Here is a 25,364-nt window from a genome sequence, read left to right on the forward strand (position 1 = left end):
TGAATAACACTGATTATCTCATTACAATGCCACCCGTCAAGGGGGTGGGATATATTAGGCAGCAAGTGAGTAGTCCGTTCTTGAAGATGATGTGTTAGAAGCAGGACCATGGGCAAGTATTAGGATCTGAGCGACTTTAACAAGGTTCCAAATTGTGATAACTAAGTGACTGGGTCAGTGCATCTCCAAAATGGCAGGTTATGTGGAGTGTTCCCAGTATGCAATGTTTACTACTTATGAAAAAATAGTCCAAGGAAAGACAACTGGTAAATTGGTGACAAGTTCAGGGGTGCCCAAGGCTCATCGATACATATGGGGAGCAAAGATTAGCCCATTTGGTACAACCCCACAGAAAAGCTACTGTACCACAAATTGCTGAAAAAAGTTGCGAGAGAGAGGTGTCAGAACATACAGTGCATAACAGCTTGCTTCATAGTTGCAGAACAACAGCAACAACATTTATTTATATAGCACATTTTCATACAAATAAAGTAACTCAAAGTGCTTTACAAGTTGAAATAAAAAGGAAGTTAATATAAAAAAAGATGAGCCAATAATATTATACATTATGTAACAAAGAAGAGGGTAAGGTGTGATGGTCATAGGGAGGGAAAAAACCAAAAAATACTCCAGTTATGCTGGAGAAAAAGACAAAATTTGCAGTGGTTCCAAGATCAAAAGACCACCAATGCCTATTGGTCATTCTGCCTAACGTAGATGTTCTAAATGCAGTCCTCATGGTTTTCAAGCTTCACATGGAAGAATTTGATGATGATGGTCATGTGGACATCTGGAACACCTGCCATTCAGTCCATAAACACAGGAGGTAGTATGGTACCTTGATCAGGTGGTGGTGGTGCAGATCGCCACCACAGAAGAGACAGCATAGAATGGTACACATTAGTATGGAATTGCAGAACCCAGATGAAAATGATAATTCAGTGTCCATATAGACCAATATCAATTCTAAATGACATGGGTAACCAATGTAACATTGGTGAAACGGGTGAAATGTGCTCAGATTTTCTTTTTCTAGTTAAGATTCTGGCAGCTGTATTCTGCACTAACTGTAGCCAATTAATGTCTTTATGTAAGGAGTGCATTAAAGTAATCTAGTAAACTGAAAACAAAAGCGTAAGCTAATTTTTCACGGTCTTGTAAACTTGTAAGAGGTCTAACATTAGCGATATTCCTTACGTGAAAAAATGCAGTCCTAGTAATCTGGTTAATATGTAATTTAAAATTTAGGTCAGAGTCAATAGTTACCCCTAAATTCTGTACCTTCAGCTTGACTTTTAAGTCTAAGGGATCAAGTTTATTTCTAATACCTTCACTATATCAATTTTTGTCAGTAACTTAAGATTTCTGTTTTCTCCTTGGTTAGTTTGAGAAAGGTACTGCTCATTCATTCGGAAATACATATAAGACACTGGATTAGAGAGTCAAGAGTGTCAGGGTCATCAGGTGCTATCGATAAACACAGTTGTGTGTCTTCTGCATAGCTGTAGTTGCTCACCTTGTGCTTTGAGATAATTTGACCTGATGGAAACATGTAGATCGATAAGAGCAGTGGACCCAGAACAGTTCCTTGTAATGCACCATATCAAATATCATAGGACTCCAGAGTACGAGGGGCAGTCAAAAACGTCCCGGAATTGTGATATAGCAGGAGAGTGAGAGATCAGATTGCGCAAACATTGTTATGGAGGGAAGCGCAGCAGTCTGTAGACCAGTTACAACAGGTCTGGATTGTTTTTGGCATGCAGTATTGTTCTAATTACCGTTTGAGTTAGACATGTGCATAGTCATTCGGCGCGATGTCGCAGTTTGAACAACATGCTAATGTCAAGTTCATGTGCAATTTGGGTAAATCAGCTTCAGGTACAGTACACTAGCAGCACTGCGGCACAAGGGGGACTAACGCAATATTAGGCCAGTGATTTTTATGTTGTGACTGATTGTTGTGTATAATGTATGTGTGTGTATGTAATAATAATAATACATTTTATTTATATAGTGCCTTTCCCATGATCAAGGCACTTCACAGACTTTAAGAAAGAACGGCAGGGATATATAAAGGATGTATGTGTATGTATGTATGTATATATGTTATATATATATATATAAACATACAGAGTAAAAAGTGTGTGTGTGTATGTACATGTCCTATAAAGTAGGCCTTGTTTAATTTTGTTTGCATATTGTTTTGATTAGTCCCCATTGTGTATCTTTTACAGAGTTAGCTATCATATTTAATAAAGCCAGATGAACAGGCAAGCCTTTTACTTAGTCAGGAATCATAGGAATATAGGTGTGGTTTACATTGTTTAAATATCTGTTTCATTTTAATGTTCTAACATTTTAAGGAGCAGCTCCAATTATAACACCATTGGGACTGTCTTATTTATAAATTGGAGCACCATAGAATATTTAATGTTTTTTACTTTTGGAAAGCCAAAAAAATTACTTTTTATTTTACCAGTTAGGGTGCCATAGTTTTTAGTTGTTGTATTTCTGTTTTTATCTGACATTATATCAAATAGTGTCATTAGATTGTCAATAGCAACTATTGAAATAATGCACCCCTCTCATTTCATCCAGAATCAACAATAATACAAAACCGTAAACAGCGCTCTTGCCCAAATATGAAAATGTAATAAAACCTTTAACAGTTTAATTTGTACCCTTTCTTGTCTACATTTAATAAAAGCATCAGAGGCATAGGTTTGCATTTTTGGCCAAGCCTCTGTGCTTACCTGTTGTGTGGAATGATCTATAGAGTATAATTTCAAAACATACAAGGCATGAATCCTTCTTTTTTCCCAGTTTGTAAGTTTTAATAGTCCTGTTATAATTCCAGAGAGCCAATGATTGGATGCCATTTTACACCAAAGATTAGACTGAAACATCACAACACTTGCAGCAACAACTGATACAGTGCTATTTATAGAATATTAAATTAATATTTAAATTATGGCTTAGACAATATAAAATGCTTATTCATTGATCAAATCACAATTGGCAGGATATTTGTCATACATAAAATACAATTAAATATAGTTTTAAAAGGGAAAACGATAGTACAGATGGTAAAAGTTAGACTCTTTAAAATGAAAGCAACATTTGGATGTACAGCAAACTGGCCATAGTCAGGTTTGCACTTGAGACTGCTCAACTTGAACAGAGGATGGCCACTGAACACTGCCTGTGTTAGGTTTGAAAAACAAAAAAGTCTTATAGCCCTCAGCATCTCACTGAAATATTTCAGGTGCTTTTGTATAAATTGTGAAAGCACCTATCATTATCTTCCTGTCTGTGTGGATCAATTACTCCCATTGGAATGAATTTACTTGAAATTTAGTATACTTTTGCTTCATGAAAATTTATAAGGGAAGGTTCAGGGTTTGTTAAGATATCTTCAGTTGAGTGCACTGTACACATTTTAAAAATTTGAAAAACTCCTATTTAATAAGTACTTGCAAAATATCAAAGTGATTTTTCTTAAAATAAAGAAAAATTCTTTGTGACCTCAATCACTGATTAATTTTGTCTTTCAAACTTTACTTGATAGAGGTTATTGCATCTTGTATACTTTCCTCTTTTATATGTTCAGTAGCCAGTTCTAACAGCAAAACAGATCTTCAGTACAAGTTATTAAAATGCCAGCAGTTTCATACACAAGCAAGAACTCACTTCCTTCTCAGTGTCTTGAGCAAATCTTTGCAGTGTTATTCTGTTCTCCTTCTGCTTTGAAGTCTTAATAAGTAAGTTAAATGGTCTTCATAAACATAAAAGTAAAAAATACAGATCTAGAAAGCAGAAAGTCACTTAACCTTTCTATAAAGAAAAGGAGGTGACTGCTCCCTGTGGCTCTGTTAGCTCTTACGCATAGAGTGGATAAACAGACCAAAAGGGGCGGGGCTTCAGTGATCATGTGTGAAAATTACAGCAGTGTTCGTTAGCATTGTCTTCCACCATTCAAATGGCAAAGAGGAGCAATTAGTACAATTCCCCCGTGCTCTTACCTTGTCAGAGCCCAAAAAGTGCTTCTTAGGCTTGTGCGTCTGACACCACAAAGAGTCATGGGAAACTATTGATCATGTAGTTAAAGAAACACAAAAGGCTAATGTTTACGGATCCTACTAAACCATAATGTTTTTACTGAATAATGTGTATAAAGCACTGAGACTTAAAGTAATTTTATGGTCATTTACTTGTAATTCTTCATTTATTGGAAATAAGATGCATTTCATAATGCTAAATTGCTCCAAAAATGAAGGCATACACATTAATTAGCTTTAACCAAATTTTGTGGGTTGTCTAGTTTTGTTCAGTTATCTATACAATTTCTCCATCTTAAAAAGATGTCTGTGTATATAAAAAGGTGCATATATATATATATATATATATATATATATATATATATATATATATATATATATATATATATATACACACACACACACAGGTCCATAAATATTTGGTCAGAGACAACTTTTTTCTAATTTTGGTTCTGTACATTACCACAATGAATTTTAAATGAAACAACTCAGATGCAGTTGAAGTGCAGACTTTCAGCTTTAATTCAGTGGGGTGAACAAAACGATTGCATAAAATTGTGAGGCAACTAAAGCATTTTTTTAACACAATCCCTTCATTTCAGGGGCTCAAAAGTAATTGGACAATTGACTCAAAGGCTATTTCATGGGCAGGTGTGGGCAAGTCCGTCATTATGTCATTATCAATTAAGCAGATAAAAGGCCTGGAGTTGATTTGAGGTACGGTGCTTGCATGTGGAAGATTTTGCTGTGAACAGACAACATGCAGTCAAAGGAGCTCTCCATGCAGGTGAAGGAAGCCATCCTTAAGCTGTGAAAACAGAAAAAACCCATCCGAGAAATTGCTACAATATTACGAGTGGCAAAATCTATAGTTTGGTACATCCTGAGAAAGAAAGCAAGCACTGGTGAACTCAGCAACACAAAAAGGCCTGGACGTCTACGGAAGACAAAAGTGGTGGAAACCCCTTGACAACAGCCAACCAAGTGAACAACACTCTACAGGGGGTAGGCGTATCGATATCCAAGTCTACCATAAAGAGAAGACTGCATGAAAGTAAATACAGAGGGTGCACTGCAAGGTGCAAGCCACTCATAAGCCTCAGGAATAGAAAGGCTAGATTGGACTTTGCTAATGAACATCTAAAAAAGCCAGCACAGTTATGGAAAAACTTTTTATTTGGACAGGTGAAACCAAGATCAACCTCTACCAGAATGATGGCAAGAAAAAAGTATGGAGAAGGCATGGAACAGCTCATTATCCAAAGCATACCACATCATCTGTAAAACACGGTGGAGGCAGTGTGATGGCTTGAGCTTGCATGGCTGCCAGTGGCACTGGGACACTAGTGTTTATTGATGATGTGACACAGGACAGAACCAGCTGAATGAGGTGTTCAGAGACATACTGTCTGCTCAAATCCAGCTAAATGCAGTCAAATTGATTGGGCGCCGTTTCATGATACAGATGGACAATGACCCAAAACATACAGCCAAAGCAACCCAGGAGTTTATTATAGCAAAGAAGTGGAAAATTCTTGAATGGCCAAGTCAGTCACCTGATCTTAACCCAATTGAGCATACATTTCACTTGTTGAAGACTAAACTTCAGACAGAAAGGCCAACAAACAAACAGCAACTGAAAGCCGCTGCAGTAAAGGCCTGGCAGAGCATTAAAAAGGAGGAAACCTAGCATCTGGTGATGTCCATGAGTTCAAGACTTCAGGCTGTCATTGCCAGCAAAGGGTTTTCAACCAAGTGTTATAAATGAACATTTTATTTCCAGTTATTTAATTTGTCCAATTACTTTTGAGCCCCTGAAATGAAGGGATTGTGTTCAAAAAATGCTTTCGTTGCCTCACATTTTTATGCAATCCTTTTTGTTCACCCCACTGAATTAAAGCTGAAAGTCTACACTTCAACTGCATCTGAGTTGTTTCATTTAAAATTCATTGTGGTAATGTACAGAACCAAAATTAGAAAAAAGTTGTCTCTGTCCAAATATTTATGGACCTAACTGTATGTGTGTGTGTGTGTGTGTGTGTGTGTGTATGTATATATATATATATATATATATATATATAGGTGCTGGTCATAAAATTAGAATATCATGACAAACTTGATTTATTTCAGTAATTCCATTCAAAAAGTGAAACTTGTATATTAGATTCATTCATTACACACAGACTGATGTATTTCAAATGTTTATTTCTTTTAATGTTGATGAATATAACTGACAACTAATGAAAGTCCCAGATTCAGTATCTCGGAAAATTAGAATATTGTGAAAAGGTTCAATATTGAAGACACCTGGTGCCACACTCTAATCAGCTAATTAACTCAAAACACCTGCAAAAGCCTTTAAATGGTCTCTCAGTCTAATTCTGTAGGCTACACAATTGTGGAGAAGACTGCTGACTTGACAGTTGTCCAAAAGATGACCATTGACACCTTGCACAAGGAGGGCAAGACACAAAAGGTCATTGCTAAAGAGGCTGGCTGTTCACAGAGCTCTGTGTCCAAGCACATTAATAGAGAGGTGAAGGGAAGGACACGATGTGGTAGAAAAAAGTGTACAAGCAATAGGGATAACCGCACCCAGGAAAGGATTGTGAAACCAAAACCCATTCAAAAATGTGGGGGAGATTCACAAAGAGTGGACTGCAGCTGGAGTCAGTGCTTCAAGAACCACCACGCACAGACGTATGCAAGACATGGGTTTCAGCTGTCGCATTCCTTGTGTCAAGCCACTCTTGAACAAGAGACAGCGTCAGAAGCGTCTCGCCTTTGGACTGCTGCTGAGTGGTCCAAAGTTATGTTCTCTGATGAAAGTAAATATTGCATTTCCTTTGGAAATCAAGGTCCCAGAGTCTGGAGGAAGAGAGGAGAGGCACAGAATCCACGTTGCTTGAGGTCCAGTGTAAAGTTTCCACAGTCAGTGATGGTTTGGGGTGCCATGTCATCTGCTGGTGTTGGTCCATTGTGTTTTCTGAGGTCCAAGGTCAACGCAGCCGTCTACCAGGAAGTTTTAGAGCACTTCATGCTTCCTGCTGCTGACGAACTTTATGGAGATGCAGATTTCATTTTCCAACAGGACCTGGCACCTGCACACAGTGCCAAAGCTACCAGTACCTGGTTTAAGGACCATGGTATCCCTGTTCTTGATTGGCCAGCAAACTCGCTTGATCTTAACCCCATAGAAAATCTGTGGGGTATTGTGAAGAGGAAGATGCAATACGCCAGACCCAACAATTCAGAAGAGCTGAAGGCCACAATCAGAGCAACATGGGCTCTCACAACACCTGAGCAGTGCCACAGACTAATCGACTCCGTGCCACGCCGCATTGCTGCAGTAATCCAGGCCAAAGAAGCCCCAATTAAATATTGAGTGCTGTACATGCTCATACTTTTCATGTTCATACCTTTCAGTTGGCCAACATTTCTAAAAATCCTTTTTTTGCATTGGTCTTAATTGATATTCTAATTTTCCGAGATACTGAATTTGGGACTTTCATTAGTTGTCAGTTATAATCATCAACATTAAAAGAAATAAACATTTGAAATACATCAGTCTGTGTGTAATGAATGAATCTAATATACAAGTTTCACTTTTTGAATGGAATTACTGAAATAAATCAACTTTGTCATGATATTCTAATTTTATGACCAGCACCTATATATAAATATATATATAAAAAATAAAATCCAGTGTCTGTCTGTATGTCTGTCCACTTTTCACAAGAGAACTACTTAATGGATTTAGATTGGGATTTTTTTTCTGTAATTTGCTTGAACATTCCGGTTGATTTTGCTACCTGTCTCATTGTGCAAAGTATCATAGTTCGCTTGCGGTACTGATTTATTTGCGTGAATCTGAGAAAGACACAGCGGGATGAGGGGAGTGGGGCAGGGCCCGGCCCTCCTCACTCACGAGCCAGCCTTGGGGCGTATCTTACATCCGTTTAGCTAGCGAACGAGAGAACTACTTAATGGATTTTGATCGGGTTTTTTTTTTCTAGAATTTGCTTGAACATTATGGTTGATTTTGCGACTTCTCTCGTTTTGCTAAGAATCATAGTTTCAAGACAGGCTGTGTGCCGAGGGGAGGAGGAAGCGTGATGTCAGCAGTGGGGAATCGGTCTGCCTCTGTGTTTTTGAGTGTAACTTGCCTTTGCTTAGCTAGCAATCCCTTATTGTTTGATTTTTAAAGTTTGTCCTGTTTCACTACTATGCAGGCAGAGTTCTGGATAAAATGGGAATGTGCAGACCCTCTCTTTTGTGACACTTATATTCTGGGATGAGTTGCTACATTGGCAGTTTATCCACCACTCTCCCACCTAGGATGATAGTTTGGGGTTTTAGAAAGGTATTACAGATAGTTTTTGTGCACTTGTAAATGTGTCAAACATTTCTTAAATAAGCTTAAAACTTGTTTTTAATGATCTGCCTTTTTTATGTATAGATAATAGCTTGGTTTATATAGAATAAAAATGAGAAAGCTTATAAATTATCTGTGCTTTTAATTCACAAAACTATTCAGTTTTATGTGAATTTTGATCAAAAGAAAGAGAACAACACACAAACTATATTTTAAAAAAATGGAAAAGAACATTTTTGCGTTTATTATTCACCTCACTTTGTTTATAGTGATATATATTAAAAAATCTTTACTCTCATGCTTTTTTGGAGAATGAGATAACAACATTCCTGATACAATCGCCCTGAGGGGGAACACATTTGAACTAGACAATAAGAAAAGTATATATTACTTATGTCTCATAATCCAAATATCATGTACCCTGTTGTGTCCTCCCAGTGTCCCAAACACTTTTTGCATGGCTTAATAATAATAATTATAATAATAATAAATTTTATTTATATAGCACCTATCCCTTACTCAAGGCACTTCATTTGGATCAATCTTCCATCCATCTGTGTTTGGACCAGTTTTTTCCCATTGTATAGTTGTGAAAAGAAAAAGTCCGTCCTAGAAATATCAGGCACAAATTCTCTACACACATCCATTTTCATTAATACCGGACTCAGTTAATTTCTGTTTAACCCAACATGTAAAGTCAAGAGGTTTGTGTGTGCACAAACTACTGACCAGACTTGTTTGTAAACAGTGCTTAATTTCTTATTGTTCCTCCTCTGTACAAGACATATATTGATTGACACAGGCCTATTTGAATATTTAAAAAATATCCAATAATCAGAATTTACATTTAAAATATCACAACATTCTGCAGTCATTCTACATTGGAGACCAGACAATGATTTGTTTTTCATCTTGCTTCAGGCCTCACTATCTCAAACGAGCCGGCACTGTGTAACAGAGGTGGAATTATCTCTTTAGAGACCTTATTTTACATTTGCCAGCACTTAAATTTTTTTGATCCTAACCTTAATACCATGCTGCTTTTTGTGCCCTTTAACTAACCAAATGAATTTTCATTTCTTTAAAAATATAAGAAGGCTTGCAAACATCTGCGCATATAAGCAGGCTCTTCTCCTGTGCGAATTGCATTTTGTTTACATGGACCTTCCATAATTCAGCTCATATTTGTCTGTTTTTAAGTGTATTTTTAGATTAAAAACACTCAGCTAGGATTTTTTCTCCTAAAACTGCTTTGAATGTAGTGAAAGGAAAGTAGGTGCATGCAATTAGATCTTGAGAGCCGTCCATGTAAAGAATTTTGAAAATAGGGTGGAGGAATAGCAAACCTCCTGAGCCACAATGGTGTCTGCATTTCAAGTCCATACCTTCCTTAAAAGAATTTTAATAAGGGGGTGAGTGAGCACCAGGCTCTTTCGAGCTTTTCAAATACATATCTTCCTAAGAAGAGTCTGAGGAATACAGCAGGTAAAATTAATCAGAAACTTGAAAATAGTTACAAATGCAAAAATATTCATTTTAATTTCAGAAGAAACATTAAAATATTTTGTGGTACCTATTGAACCATAGTATGTTAGATTTAGGTGTGTGATTTGCATTACCTAATATTCAAAATTAGAAAAAATGTTAATGAAAATCTCAAAAGGTAAATTATTTTTGAGAGACTAACATAAATATACAGAATGATAGAAACTTGCTTAGTAAATAAACATTTTTGAAACCATCTTGACTACATAATTTTTATTTTCCCTGTGTTTTTTAAAGGCCGTATTTGTGGGCTAATATAAATATTCTATAGATGATCAGCTTTAATATCTTTAATTGTACTTATTTGCTTAATTAAAGTTCTTTTTAAGTGTAATTGTGTTTAGTTTCTGCCTTGTTCTTGATGCTGTAGGTTGCTGATGCCACCATCCTAAAACTAAATTAGGTAAAGAGATTTATGGATATTTTATTGTGTAGTACAGTACAGAGAATACATAGTTTTCAAAATTTAAGGTAAATCTGGAGAGAATTTGTTCTAAATTCATATAAATAGCATAGTTTTTTTCTGTATGCACTGATTTAAAAATATTTTTAAACTTGCTTTTTAAACAACTTGGGTGTCAAAATTATAGCTCTTTTCTTATACTGTTTTTAGAGTTTTGGAGAAAATGCGGGGAACAGTCTTGCATCATGTATGTCCATCCTTGTTTACTGTAGCTTATTGACTGCTATGTCTTTAATTTAGGTCATATGCTTTTAGCCAGGTTTCAGGCTAGAAGTGTCATTTGAGGAATGTTGAATTTGTTTCTAGTCATCACTGTTTCTTTGATTTTGAGATTTGCTTAGGGCCATTATTGTTTAGGAATATGTACCATTCTGCAATTCTCAGCATTCTGGAAGATGTTGTAAGGTTTTTATTGGGGGGGTCCTGTTACTTAGTAAAAGTCTATGATTCCCATTGATATCAACTAGACCCTGTAGGAATAGTGAGATAAGGGCAACTTAAGAAAAACAACAATTTGCTGCCATTTCCAATATCAAAAAAATCTTTTTTTAAAATAAAGTATATAGAAATATGGTGTTGAGCAAACTCCAGCCACTCTTCCCAGCAGTCATTGCATATGGATGTACATCTATAATGTTGAGTTTAGATGTTAAATATATGGTGACCCTAGAGCCTATTTAGATCTTGCATTCCTCAAATTGTTACTTTTGGTTCAGTTTTTATATTTCCACCCCTGATGTTTTTCAATAATGTGCATTGTGATGAGACTTTTTACATGTTTTAAGTATCCCATACCTTATTTGTGTGTTACTTCATTAAATGAGATGGTGTTTATTAATAAAAAATAATGTCCTGATACTGTATGAATGAAAAGCTTGAGTGATCACACTGTTTATTGGAACAAAAATTATAATTTTATATGGGTTCGTATATTGTTTGCAGGGCCCTCTAAGTACATTCATTTTCCTCCCATATCCCAAAGCTGTTAATTGCTTTTTCCAAATTAGTGTTAGTGTGAGTGTGAATGTGCCCTGCAATGAAATGTCTCCTTGTCAATCTTTGTTTCCAGCCTTGTGCCTGGTACTGCTTCAATCACAACCCTCAAGTGAATGAAGTATTTGAGAATTTCGTCTATTATTCATATACTGTATTTATATAACAAACAAGTATTGTATGACAAGAAGTTGTGATCAATTGAGGTTGTAGAATGCTTCAGCGATAAAAATAACATGACTGTTATTTTACCCTCTTTCATAGGAAGACCCATTGGTTCTCAATGAGATCAGTGAAGATCTAAGAACAGAATGTGAGAAGTTTGGTCCAGTTAAAAAAGTTGTCATCTTCGATGTATGTATTCTCTTACAAAGAACTATAAAGTATGCAAGATACTTTGGCCTTGGCAAAAAGGAAAACACATTTTTGTGATAAGTTGTTTGACTAAGAGCCACCAAAATCACAAAAATATTAATTTATCAATTCTGAGTGTTTTGTTACCATTGATGAAAATTTATGCAATTATCTATGTATTTCTAAGCAGTAGGTTCCTCTTGTGTCTGGGCAATATGTATCAATATGAGAGTGAAGATTTTACTGACTACAAATGGTTATCTTAAATTTGTCAAAGCTTTTGTCTTGTATGTGTCTGAATTTTATTATGGATATTTCAGTCATTCAAATAGTATGTTACAGATAGTTTTGTCATACTATACTTCGGTGTTCACCAGGTGAGAAAACGTATTTGTGGAAAATTTGTAATTATTTCCACAAGCCTTTGGTTAGATGCTTAAATTTCAGATAGTTAAATAAGAATATAGAATTGAAATATGTGGAAGTTACTGACTTTTTTTTATACCTTTAGGTCAGTAGCTCTTGGACTGCTATGTTCAGCAAATGGTCCTACTTTAAAAATTTGAAATGTAGCTCCTGGAACAGTACCCAGAAGAGTGTCTATCCATTTTGAATCCTATTAAAACTGGTGAGGGTTGTAATGAAAGCATATCAGAGAGAGCAAATCTGTATTTTCTTCTTTAACATTTTATTACAGGTTTTCTGGTTATTAATGATAATAATATAAATACAGGTTTCCTAAGTGAATACTACTACTTTATGGAACATAATACTGGTAGTGTTAGCATATACTCCTGTATTTTCTCTCAAAGAATATCCAAAGACGTGTTGTTTTGTGATGTTAAAGAAAGAAAAGAACCTAGAACTCATTGCTGACATGCACTTTACCATTACTGTAGAGAGTAAATTATCTTAGCTAAATATGAAATAATTATACAATAATAAATAACTAAGCAAAGGAGAATCTCGTGTTTAATGTCAAAACCTAAATTTACTGTATATTACTGATTTTAGGAATGTTAAATGCCTCTGATTTCGAACCTTGTCTCCATATTACAATTACTGTGCCATATCATATATCCTGTAAGGCATGGCTGGACACAATTAAAAGTCTGCAAAGGAAGCTGTAGGGCTGATAAATTATAATTAGTAATGATAAAACAAAATCAAAACTCAAAAATGAAGTCAAATGAAAAATGAATAAAATAATACTGTAACAGGAAAAATGTCACAAATTTGTTACCTGTAAAATGAGGTCAAGTTGCAACATAATTTCTAGGCGATACCTCACTTTTTAAAAATTAAGGATATTGTTCCTGAAGAGACAGTATCTCATCACAACAGGCAACTAATTAATGTTTTGACCAAAGACATATTTTTCATTGTGGTATTAACTTTCAGTTAATTTTCTTCTTGAATGATTTACATTATTTGTGTTAGAATATTAAGTGGGTCTCTTTTTTAAGCATTTGCTTTGTGGACTTTTCTGTTTGGTACAATCTAACTCTAAAGTTAAGGATGTTTGAGCTAAAATATAGTGGTAAGTATCTGTGCTAGGTACACTGATTAATTTTTTTAGTCAGGCAGTATGATCTAGTGGCAAGGTTACTGGATAGTGAACTCTAGAAAAGATAGTACAGTTATTCCTTGTGTTACACAGAACCCCTGTGAAAGAGAAAATATGTGAATATGTTTTGGGCCCACCAGCTCATCCCTTAATACCATACTGTTGACCAGAAGCTTTACCCATAACATATGGGGGTTATTTAACACATTCTAGACAATACAGTACAGTTATAAATATAACACCAAAAAAGTAAAATGATATGTAATTACTGTACCATATACTGTACTTTACTGCAACAGCAACACAGAGAATCTTTACGCCACTGGTGTAGCTACAGAAACTGCTTCAAGGATTTCCTACTATTTTTGTTCTTGATATAGCTTACTGTTGATTCATTAAAGGAATACTCCATCCAAAAAAGACATTTAAAAAAAATACATTTTACTCACCCCATGTATTTTGTAGAAGTGCGCAAGAAAAATTTTTAATCTCATGTTTTTGTAGAGAACGTACATCTTTAACATTCAAACTCTATGGTGGCTGGCAGTGACTAATTTTGGACAACGACAAACGATGTGTAAAACGTCCATGGGAAAAAGAAAAAAATTACTGCTAGCTGTTGTTGCATAATCCATATGTCCAATATTCATTTGTATGGTCAAAATGTGTGAGTTTTTTGCTAAAATATTATTACCAGTTACTTCCTACAAATTCTGTATTCATGGTAAACAGGAAAGATGTAATTCCTACAATGCTGTTTGTTTGACTTGAAGATCTACCTCTCCCCCTCTTTCATTAGTTGAGAGTCCTGTCTTTAGTTCAAACTGACAGAATTATGGGGATGACACCTTTTTGTTTACTACTCATAAAAGTAGTTATTGTAGTTATTGTTGATGACAAATCCATGTATAGGCGGATCTACGAATCACAAGGGCCGACTGTAATTACTTTAATATCCATAAAGTAGTGTCACAAGAACGACCATGAGACATCAAGAAGGTTTGGGGCAGCCACCCATTTAATCGATTAAAAATAGGTCAAAATAGGTCAAAACTGGTATACATGTTCATTCAACTGAGTCCAAAACAGAACTGACTCCTTCAGACAGTATGGTGGCTTTTAAAGGCCAGCTAAGGAAGTGACGTCATCAGCCCTGGAACCGGAAGGAACGTCATTGGCTGCCCCAGAGCCGAGCGGGATTTCCCTAGAATGGTCTGCAACAGATTGAGAGGGAAAATTAGTACACTCCGCCACCCCCTGGCCTGGCATGGAATTACCTGTATTTAAGCCCTTTGGCTGTCTCCTAAACACACGTGTGTGACAGGGCCCCCCCCCTTAGCCCAGACCCGTCGGGTCGGGCGTCCTTTACCGAGAGATCGTGAACGCGGGAGAGAGCATCGGCATTGGCATGTAGAGAACCCTTCCGATGAATGAGCGAAAACTTATAATGTTGCAGGTCGAGGAACCACCTCGTGACTCGTGGGTTAGACTCCTTGTGCAGGGCCATCCACTGTAAAGGGGCATGGTCCGTGACTAGTGTAAACTCCCAACCCAAGAGGTAGTACCTCAACTGTGTGATCGACCACTTAATCGCAAGAGCCTCCCTCTCCACTGCCGCATATCTGGTCTCCCGATCCAACAGTTTCCGGCTTAGGAACATGATGGGGTGCTCGGCACCATCGACACTTTGGCTCAACACTGCCCCAAGGCCTGTGTCCGAATCGTCCGTCTGGAGGATAAAAGGCCGTGAGAAGTCAGGCGCCTTTAAAATGGGTGCCGACGTCTGGGCCCTTTTCAAGTCACTGAAGGCTGCCTCTGTTATCTCAGTCCATACCACAATGTTAGGAGCCCTCTTCTTTGTTAAATTAGTCAAGGGCACGGCTCTCTCCGAAAAACGTGGTACAAACTGGCGATAGTACCCCGCCAATCCGAGAAATGCCTGGACTTGCCCTTGGTTCGCGGACGGGGCCATGTCAAAATGGCTTCTATTTTGGAGCACTCTGGCTTCACTGTACCATGACCCACTAGGTAGCTCAAATACTTGGCTTCCTCCAATCCAAAGAAACATTTCTTTGGGTTGATGCGAAGACCGGCTTCCCACAGCGTCCGCAATACGGCTCCAACGTGCTGTAGGTGTTCCTTCCAGGTGCTAGAATAGATGACAACGTCATCCAGGTAGGCAGCACTATACGTGTTATGGGGACGGAGCACTTTGTCCACCAGACGCTGGAAAGTTGCAGGAGCCCCATGTAACCCGAATGGAAGGACACGATACTGCCAGTGCCCACTAGGGGTGCTAAACGCGGTTTTACCCTTTGAGGAGTCCGTTAAAGGAACCTGCCAGTACCCTTTGGTCATGTCAAGTGTGGTCAGGTATTCTGCCTGTCCAAGCCTCTCAAGGAGGTCGTCCACTCGAGGTATCGGATAAGCATCAAATTGTGAGACCTGATTAAGCCAACGGAAGTCATTGCAAAACCTCCCAACTTCCGTCAGGCTTAGGAACCAAGACAATTGGGCAGGACCAGGGACTATGACTCTCCTCTGTGACTCCTAGATCCAGCATGCGCTTGATTTCCAGTTCCACTTCCGCTTTCTTTGCCTCAGGAAGACGATACGGGCGTTCTCGGACTACGACCCCGAGTTCAGTCACAATATCATGGGCAACCAGAGAGCTCCTTCCTGGGATTTCGTCAACCACCTCCAGGACGGACGAGATAACTGTCTCCAGCTCTCGCCTCTGTCGGTTATTCAAATTAGACCCAAAGTTAAGGGTGTTACTTTGAGCAAAGAAGGAGCGGGGCTGGCCGGAGGTGGGATCAGGGTCCCTTTCCTTCCACGGTTTCAGCAGGTTTACTTGATATATCCGCTCGCTCGGTCGATGATTGGGTTGTTTCACCAAATAGTCGACGAGTCCCTTTTGCTCCTTAACTTCGTACGGCCCTTGCCAGTGGGCAAGTAGTTTAGAGTGGGAGGTGGGAACCAATACCATGACTCGATTCCCCGGCTGGAACTCCCGGAGGGTCGTGCCCTGGTCATAATAGTGGGCCTGTGCTGCTTGCGCCTCTTGCATGTGACTTTTTAATATGGGTCGAATTTTATCAAATCTATCGCATAACTGCGCGATATATTCCAAAATATTAGTTGAGGGAAGAGCCTCTCCTTCCCAACCTTCCTTTAAAATGTCCAATATGCCCCGGGGTTGTCGTCCATATAATAATTCAAAAGGGGAGAACCCTGTTGAGGCTTGAGGGACTTCCCGATAGGCAAAGAGCACGAGGGGGAGGAGTTGATCCCAATTCCTCCCATCCCCGCTGACCACCTTGCGAAGCATCTGCTTGAGAGTCTGATTAAATCTCTCTACTAAACCGTTGGTTTGAGGATGATACACCGCGGTTCTCAAGTGCTTTATTTTGAGTAATTTGGCAATTTCCTTGAATGTTTCCGAGGTAAACGGTGTCCCTTGGTCCGTAAGGACTTCTTTAGGGACCCGAACTCGCGCAAAGACCTCCATCAGTACCCGTGCGATTGCTTTAGAATTAGCTGAGCGCAATGGAACAGCTTCTGGATATCGGGTCGCATAATCTACGAGGACTAGTATATATTTATGTCCTCGAGCCGAGGGTTCCAGGGGTCCTACTATATCGACCCCTATTCTTTCGAAGGGAACATCAATTAAGGGAAGGGGAACAAGAGGAGCACGGTCCCTCCTAGGAATTTGCCACAACTGACATTCCGGGCACGAAACACAGAAGCGGCGAACCTCCTCGTTAATTCCCAGCCAATAGAAACGGAGCTTAATGCGCTCTAGAGTTTTTTCGTTGCCCAAGTGGCCTCCTAGGAGATGGGCGTGCGCTAACTCACAAACTTGCCGCCGGAAAGCTTGTGGAATCAGCAACAACTTCCGCACCCCCCCCTCGTGTTCACTGACCCGATATAATAAGTCATTTTCTAACACAAAGTGGGGTCCTTGTGGCATGGGCTGACTAGTGCGTTGGCCGTTGACGAAGACTACTACATTCTTAGCAAATTTAAGGGAATCATTCCACTGTTCCCTTTTAAATGATGCCGGTGTTTGTCTGAATTGAAAGCTCAGATCTGAGAGAGGGTCTGGGCTGACCTCAAGGGGCGGAGAAACCTCCCGCTCTGGTGAGGAGCGGACTGATGACGTATTGGTCTGCAACGTACCAGGAAGCTCTCCATCCTCCTTGTGATCGCCCATATCTCTCTCCACCGGCTGTGTACACGGTGTGGAGACAACCTGAGATGGTGGATTCCCATCTGTTACTAGGCCCAATTTCGAATAAGGCGAGATCAGTACTGCACTGCTTTTATCGTCAGACCAGTCTCGCCCAAGAATCCCCGCACACGGAGGATTTGGAAGTACCGCAACAACAAGTTTTTTGAGTATTCCTCCGTGGCAGATGAAACACCGGGCGGATTCATAGGCGCGGACATCTCCGTGTACACAGGTAATGCAGGTCTTTGTTTTTAACCATTGTCGCGGTAGTACATAACGGCATTCGACCATAGAAAGTTTGCTGCCGGAGTCAAATAGGGCCTCTACCTTGTGGCTGTTTACAATGACCTCTCCCTTATGAGGCAAAGCCAGGGGGTTTGAAAGTGCACACAATCCCACCCCTCTCTCCATTCACATTCCGCCTTGCCCCCGAGCGAGGATCGCGCCCGCGGGATCGGGGACTCCGGTGCAAACTCCGGTTTATGTTGAGAGGGCAGTTTAAGAGGGACGTAATCTCTACGGCATCCACTTAAGGACCGTTCAGCCCTCTCAGATTGCGAGACTGCCCTGGTTGTTTCAATGAGCTCTATGAGCTCGTTTATATTTGAAAATTCTCCCCAGGCCGGCTGGGTGAAATGTTCTGGCAGGCCATTTATAAACAGCAAACATGCCACTTTCTTTACTATTTGATAGGTGGAGCAATCAGTGGGCCTTAACCAGCCTGCCACCTCTTCCCAGAGAACGTCCAGTTGTTCTCCGGTAGCCCGTTCAGGGTCAAACCTCCAGGTTTGTATTTTCTTCACCTGCTGGCCCGGGGAAAGTCCACTTTCCTGTGGGACCTTAGCCCCAGTGGGAAGGACAGCGCTCTCCTCCGAGAGAGCATAATAAGTCCCCATAGTTTCCCCCATAGAGACCAGCCCACGTGTGTGTGTCCCAACAACACTCTCCCTATTCAATTTGGGTGCCCCAGAGATAGCCAAAGGGAGCGGAGTCTGCACCGGTTCTTTCCGAAACCCGAGACGCACTCCCCACCCGAAAGCTCGGCCCAGGTACTCTCCCACCTGGACATGATTCAGGTCCGGTCCCGTTCTCTTCAGGGCTTTCTCCATCCAGCCGACTACGCCACTGTCACAAGAACGACCATGAGACATCAAGAAGGTTTGGGGCAGCCACCCATTTAATCGATTACGGCTGCAAAATAGGTCAAAACTGGTATACATGTTCATTCAACTGAGTCCAAAACAGAACTGACTCCTTCAGACAGTATGGCGGCTTTTAAAGGCCAGCTAAGGAAGTGAAGTCATCAGCCCCGGAACCGGAAGGAACGTCATTGGCTGCCCCAGAGCCGGGCGGGATTTCCCTAGAATGGTCTGCAACAGATTGAGAGGGAAAATTAGTACACTCCGCCACCCCCCTGGCCTGGCATGGAATTACCTGTATCTAAGCCCTTTGGCTGTCTCCTAAACGCACGTGTGTGACAGTAGTTAAGACCTATTCAACTTTTGGACATTATTATGTAAAAATAAGTCACTATAAAGAATTCACATCCTGTCATTATTTGGTTTGTTCTTGGAAATACTGTTGCTGTCCATTAGGGTTGCATGGTATACTGGTACAGGAAAAGTACCACAAAAAAAAACAAATTTTAAAGTGGTTTCATACCAGCATTTTGATTTTCGGCACCACAAGTAAATGTCAGCTTTTCTTGTTTTTCCAATTGGAGCACAGGTAGGTGAATTGACTTGCTAATTGTCACACAGTGTCAGTAGTGGGATTTGTACACACAACCTCAGGGTTTGAAGTCCAAAACCTTAACCACTACACTACGCTGCCTGCCAAGATTATTAGCCTTTGGTTTGTCAGCTTATATTTCTGGTCTTAATGCTGTATTGAATTTGAAGTGCTGATTTTTATAGTCATAATGTTATTTTGGTAAAATTCGATTTGTTTCTTCATTGGGTCCTTTTTTGTATTTAATGCCTTTTTTAATCCGCAGAGACATCCAGATGGTGTGGCTTCAGTAGCATTTAAAGAGCCAGAGCAGGCAGATGGATGTAAATTGGCACTACATGGTCGCTGGTTTGGAGGACGGCAGCTAACTGCAGAACTGTGGGATGGTGTGACGGATTATCAGGTAACCCCCTTCCCCCAAAATTGTGATTCATATTCATTAAGTAGTTTTGAAGCACAATGGAAAACTGTACCCTATGATGGCATCTAATTATGATCACGCAGTTAAACTGATATATTATGGTAATAATCTCTGACACTTGCTTTATTGAAATGAGCATTTAGTCAATTTACCAAAATAAATTGTATGTCTTTCCCTGTTGTAAACAATTGTGGGCACTGGAGTAGCAGGACAAATGTGAAACAAAATTATTAAATCTTATATGACAAATCCACTTTAAAGTAACGGGTCTTGTGGTTTCACAAATTATGGTTTCTGCATTTTGCAAACATGTGTTTGACGGAATGAAGCTGGGAATTATGAACTTTTCTGGATTTTTTTTTTTTTTTTTTTTAACTTTTCATCTGAGGAAAGAATACCAGTCCTCTTTTCAGTTCACAATAAACGGCATGTGTGATTGCAGCAGTGTTAGTTGTAAACCGTAGTAGTTCAACATGAAATAGCAATGTAGTTAAAATACTGTATTTTGACACTTGCCCATGATGTACAGTAGTGGCCAAAAGGTTGGGATGTGACACAAATGTTATATTTTAAAAAATTTGTAGCTTCAGTTTTTGTGATGGCAATTCACCTTGTTTTTATATTAGTGAAAAGTTACCACAGAAACACATTTTATACATGAAAGTAGCTCAAAGTGCTTTACAGTAATAATGGATAATCAAAGTTACAAAAGAAAACTAAAAAAAACTAAAAGTTATTTATAACAGTAGAGCATTATAGTGTCCAGTTTAATAGTAAACCCTATGGTCTTATTGGTAGGGAGGACAGGAAAATAACTCCAGTTGGAGGGATGTTGGAGGAAATAATCCTGTGGGGTTTCCAAGGCCAAAAGACCACCCAACCCTTTTGCGCATTCTACTGTCCATCAGTGTGCCACCATTAAAAGGATAACTGGGTGATCTCACAGCCATCAGGCCATATTGATAACTCATTAAACTTTGTGTAATAAAATATCTGTTTGCTTATTTCTGTGATTAATTTTGAAGTAATTCTTCTGAAATGCAAGCTTAATGATGGTTTCAAAATCCTCATTAATACAATTAATAATGTTATAGGAGAAGGTGCTCTTGCAGCTAATGTCTTTCCATGTTGTCCAAAAGTGGTAATATTAAATCCCACCTTGTACACAATAGGCATTTGTTCTCAGCAGACATTTTTGGACATTTCCTACATATGCATAACAATCTTGTGCTTGCATCAGCTTACAGGCTCATGAATTTCCTTTGTCTGTCTAGTTCCATCCTCAACTTGTATCTCATGTGTCGCAACTTCTCCTTTCGTTGATAAATTAAAAGTAATAGCTAATAAAATGTTTTACTTCAACTATGCTCCTGTGGGTGAAAGGAATTGCACAGGAGGACACCAAGACTTATTTCAGTAGCAGCAGAGTTTCACATTATTGTTTAATTTATGCCAAATTGCAATGCATGAATTAGTACCTTCAAACTTTCTGTGTTTAGAAATGGGTCAATTTCATAGTTCTAAGGCCTAGGCAAATGTCTATGGAGCCTTCTATGTGTCAACCAAAAAAAAAAATCAGTTTGACTGAATTACTTAACTTGTTCAACCAAATTATTTTTATTTTTTTCCCTGACTGTAATTTCAGTAGTAAGGAGCCCCATTCTGTATTAATTTCTTCAAACCGATTATTATTTTTCCCGGTTGCAGTCTGGTTCATATTACAGAGCCCAATGCGGGTTTCCTGGCATAGAGTTAAGTGAACTGTAAGGTATGTTAAAGTCAGTGAACTGAAAGAGGAACTATCTGGAAGACAGTCATTGTTGAAATGGTTCTTTTGAGTCCTGAAACGAGTTTCAAACACAGAAGAACTTATGAGGAATTTTCTTCCAGAACATGATATTCTGTAGGCGCTGGTAGAAATGTTAATAGAAGAAAAGCTTAAGTTTAAAATCTAGTCGATAATGGCACTGAACAGCGTAGAATAGATTGAAACTTTTGGCTGGCTATACTCTTCTGGTTCACCAAACTTCATACCAGGAAAAATAAGTAGCTACTGAAGTTAGAGTCGGGGGGTAAAAATAATCAGTTTGAACAAGTTACATAATTTCTTCGAATGAGTTAATTAACACTAGAATCCCTGTAGCCTACCAAAAAACTTGTAATCCCGGGCCACCTTAAATCCTTCACACCTCTCCATTAGCATCTTTATTTTTATAAATATGTTGATTGGCACAAGCAGCAAGCAGCCTACTATCCCATCCCCCCCATCGCTGCAGCTCAGCTCAGGGAAAAAGTTCTCTTATCTCAAGGCTCTTCATCTGGGTGTGAGGTGCCTGGAATTGTATATGGTAAATAATATATTATTATTTGGAACACATGCATTTCATGTGTGTTCTGTGTCTACAACGATCTCTGTAAATGTAGGATGACAGGAATGTGAGAAATGCAAAAAATGTTGAAGCTAAAACAGTAACTTTTTTCATGTTATAGTGAGTGCTGGGCGGTATATCGGTTCATACCAAAAAACATTTTTTATTTTTGTTATGATATGGATTTTCGTATACTGCAACACCGTTTTAAATAGCCTAAACAACGTTCAGAATGTGGGACAGCGGGAAACTGTTTAAGGGAGGACCTTTTTCACTGCTGCACCACTAAACATGCATGCAACAGAATACATGCGTTAGTGGAGGTATTGAGCGGTGAAAATGGACTGAGAACGTTCCAAAACTGAAGCTGTAGACCATTATATTCAAATGTATGAATACTGTTTCTATACTACTGGATAATACTGCAAGCCAAGTTGTACTTGTTTTATTTTTTTTTCAATACTGTGTAATGTACCTGGGTACTGTGTAATAGTGTGACGATGCCCGTCCCCTACAGACTACCTCTTCCCACATGGGTGTCTGTTGAACCAACACCGTTGATAGTTATGACTGAGATGAGCTGACAAATCTCATTGAAGCCAGGGGATGGTGGAAAGTGCTCAAGTGCTTTTGTTAAACACAGTTAGAAGTAAAACCAAAAGTGTCCATTGTGCAGTGTTAAAAAAAAAATACAGTACCCAAATAAATAGCAAATCCATAAAACCAGTGAAGCGTGGGGATAAAATCCATAATATATAAATCAGTTAAAATAGAGGTTAAAATGCAGTCTCTCTCCTCACTCGATCGCAGCCCACCACCTTCTGTCTCCCTGGCTCAGCCATCACTGGCGTTGCTGGTAGAGCCTCTGCAGCACAAACTCTTTTCTGCTGACCCCCATCTTGGCTGCCGCCACACTGCGCAGCCAGACCGTCCGAGGTCGGCACACCTCCCGTCTTCCTTCGCGCTCACTCAGTCGCTCCTCGGATCCATTGGGAGGTCTTACATTTTGCTCGCCCCACTCTACACGCTTTGTCAGTGAGGCGAACCAGCCCCTAGAACGCCTCAGCCTGCGCTCCTTCATGGAGCCCCAGCTTGTGCTGCCTTCTCCTTTCTGGTATCTGGATCGTCACCCATGACTGCCTTTTCCCTTCTTTAACCTCCTTCTGTTCCATCTTTTCTTTTTTCCTTGCCCCTATCCTGCAAGCCCATAAATATACAGTGGTGTGAAAAACTATTTGCCCCCTTCCTGATTTCTTATTCTTTTGCATGTTTGTCACACAAAATGTTTCTGATCATCAAACACATTTAACCATTAGTCAAATATAACACAAGTAAACACAAAATGCAGTTTTTAAATGATGGTGTTTATTATTTAGGGAGAAAAAAAATCCAAACCTACATGGCCCTGTGTGAAAAAGTAATTGCCCCCTTGTTAAAAAATAACCTAACTGTGGTGTATCACACCTGAGTTCAATTTCTGTAGCCACCCCCAGGCCTGATTACTGCCACACCTGTTTCAATCAAGAAATCACTTAAATAGGAGCTGCCTGACACAGAGAAGTAGACCAAAAGCACCTCAAACGATAGACATCATGCCAAGATACAAAGAAATTCAGGAACAAATGAGAACAGAAGTAATTGAGATCTATCAGTCTGGTAAAGGTTATAAAGCCATTTCTAAAGCTTTGGGACTCCAGCGAACCACAGTGAGAGCCATTATCCACAAATGGCAAAAACATGGAACAGTGGTGAACCTTCCCAGGAGTGGCCGGCCGACCAAAATTACCCCAAGAGCGCAGAGACGACTCATCCGAGAGGTCACAAAAGACCCCAGGACAACGTCTAAAGAACTGCAGACCTCACTTGCCTCAATTAAGGTCAGTGTTCACGACTCCACCATAAGAAAGAGACTGGGCAAAAACGGCCTGCATGGCAGATGTCCAAGACGCAAACCACTGTTAAGCAAAAAGAACATTAGGGCTCGTCTCAATTTTGCTAAGAAACATCTCAATGATTGCCAAGACTTTTGGGAAAATACCTTGTGGACTGATGAGTCAAAAGTTGAACTTTTTGGAAGGCAAATGTCCCGTTACATCTGGCGTAAAAGGAACACAGCATTTCAGAAAAAGAACATCATACCAACAGTAAAATATGGTGGTGGTAGTGTGATGGTCTGGGGTTGTTTTGCTGCTTCAGGACCTGGAAGGCTTGCTGTGATAGATGGAACCATGAATTCTACTGTCTACCAAAAAATCCTGAAGGAGAATGCCCGGCCATCTGTTCATCAACTCAAGCTGAAGCGATCTTGGGTGCTGCAACAGGACAATGACCCAAAACACACCAGCAAATCCACCTCTGAATGGCTGAAGAAAAACAAAATGAAGACTTTGGAGTGGCCTAGTCAAAGTCCTGACCTGAATCCAATTGAGATGCAATGGCATGACCTTAAAAAGGCGGTTCATGCTAGAAAACCCTCAAATAAAGCTGAATTACAACAATTTTGCAAAGATGAGTGGGCCAAAATTCCTCCAGAGCGCTGAAATAGACTCATTGCAAGTTATCGCAAACGCTTGATTGCAGTTATTGCTGCTAAGGGTGGCCCAACCAGTTATTAGGTTCAGGGGGCAATTACTTTTTCACACAGGGCCATGTAGGTTTGGATTTTTTTTTCTCCCTAAATAATAAAAACCATCATTTAAAAACTGCATTTTGTGTTTACTTGTGTTATATTTGACTAATGGTTAAATGTGTTTGATGATCAGAAACATTTTGTGTGACAAACATGCAAAAGAATAAGAAATCAGGAAGGGGGCAAATAGTTTTTCACACCACTGTATGTCTCCATGGGCACAGCACCTTAATCACACACTGCAGGAAGCTGATGAAACAATTGAGAACGATCGCACCCACACATGCAGGTGTGACTCGCCCCAATCACCTCATCAACTCCCCGTGGTCGTGCAATCGCACCCACATAGATGGACACGGCGAACTGGATTTAAAAACTAGCCTTTTTTTTTTTTTTAAGCCGCGGACCCGCTATACTACAGATAGCATTATAAATGCAAGTTGCAGTTTTATTATTTATGTATATAGCTTAGCTTGAAGCAAGGTCCATATTAATGCAATTTGCCTTAATGATGGTTCAGTTGGTAAAGATGTCATCACCAAGTTGCACTTGTTTTATTTTATTTTATTTTTATTTGGTGAATACTGTGTAATGCACCTGGGCTTGAAGTCTTGAGGTT

The 25,364-nt window shown here is 39.4% G+C and overlaps 1 protein-coding gene across 2 annotated transcripts in view; it reads left to right on the forward strand.

The window, feature by feature from the left end:
- Nucleotides 1–25,364, forward strand: part of htatsf1 (HIV-1 Tat specific factor 1) — a 76,229-nt gene that overhangs the window by 43,015 nt on the left and 7,850 nt on the right. For both annotated transcript variants that reach the window (XM_028815793.2, XM_028815795.2), the window contains exons 8-9: nt 11,702–11,791; nt 19,592–19,729. In XM_028815793.2, coding sequence (XP_028671626.2) covers nt 11,702–11,791; nt 19,592–19,729 — 228 coding nt within the window. The remainder of the gene's footprint in view (nt 1–11,701; nt 11,792–19,591; nt 19,730–25,364) is intronic.

The sequence above is a fragment of the Erpetoichthys calabaricus genome, chromosome 12, assembly GCF_900747795.2.
Source record: "Erpetoichthys calabaricus chromosome 12, fErpCal1.3, whole genome shotgun sequence".
NCBI lineage: Eukaryota > Metazoa > Chordata > Cladistia > Polypteriformes > Polypteridae > Erpetoichthys > Erpetoichthys calabaricus.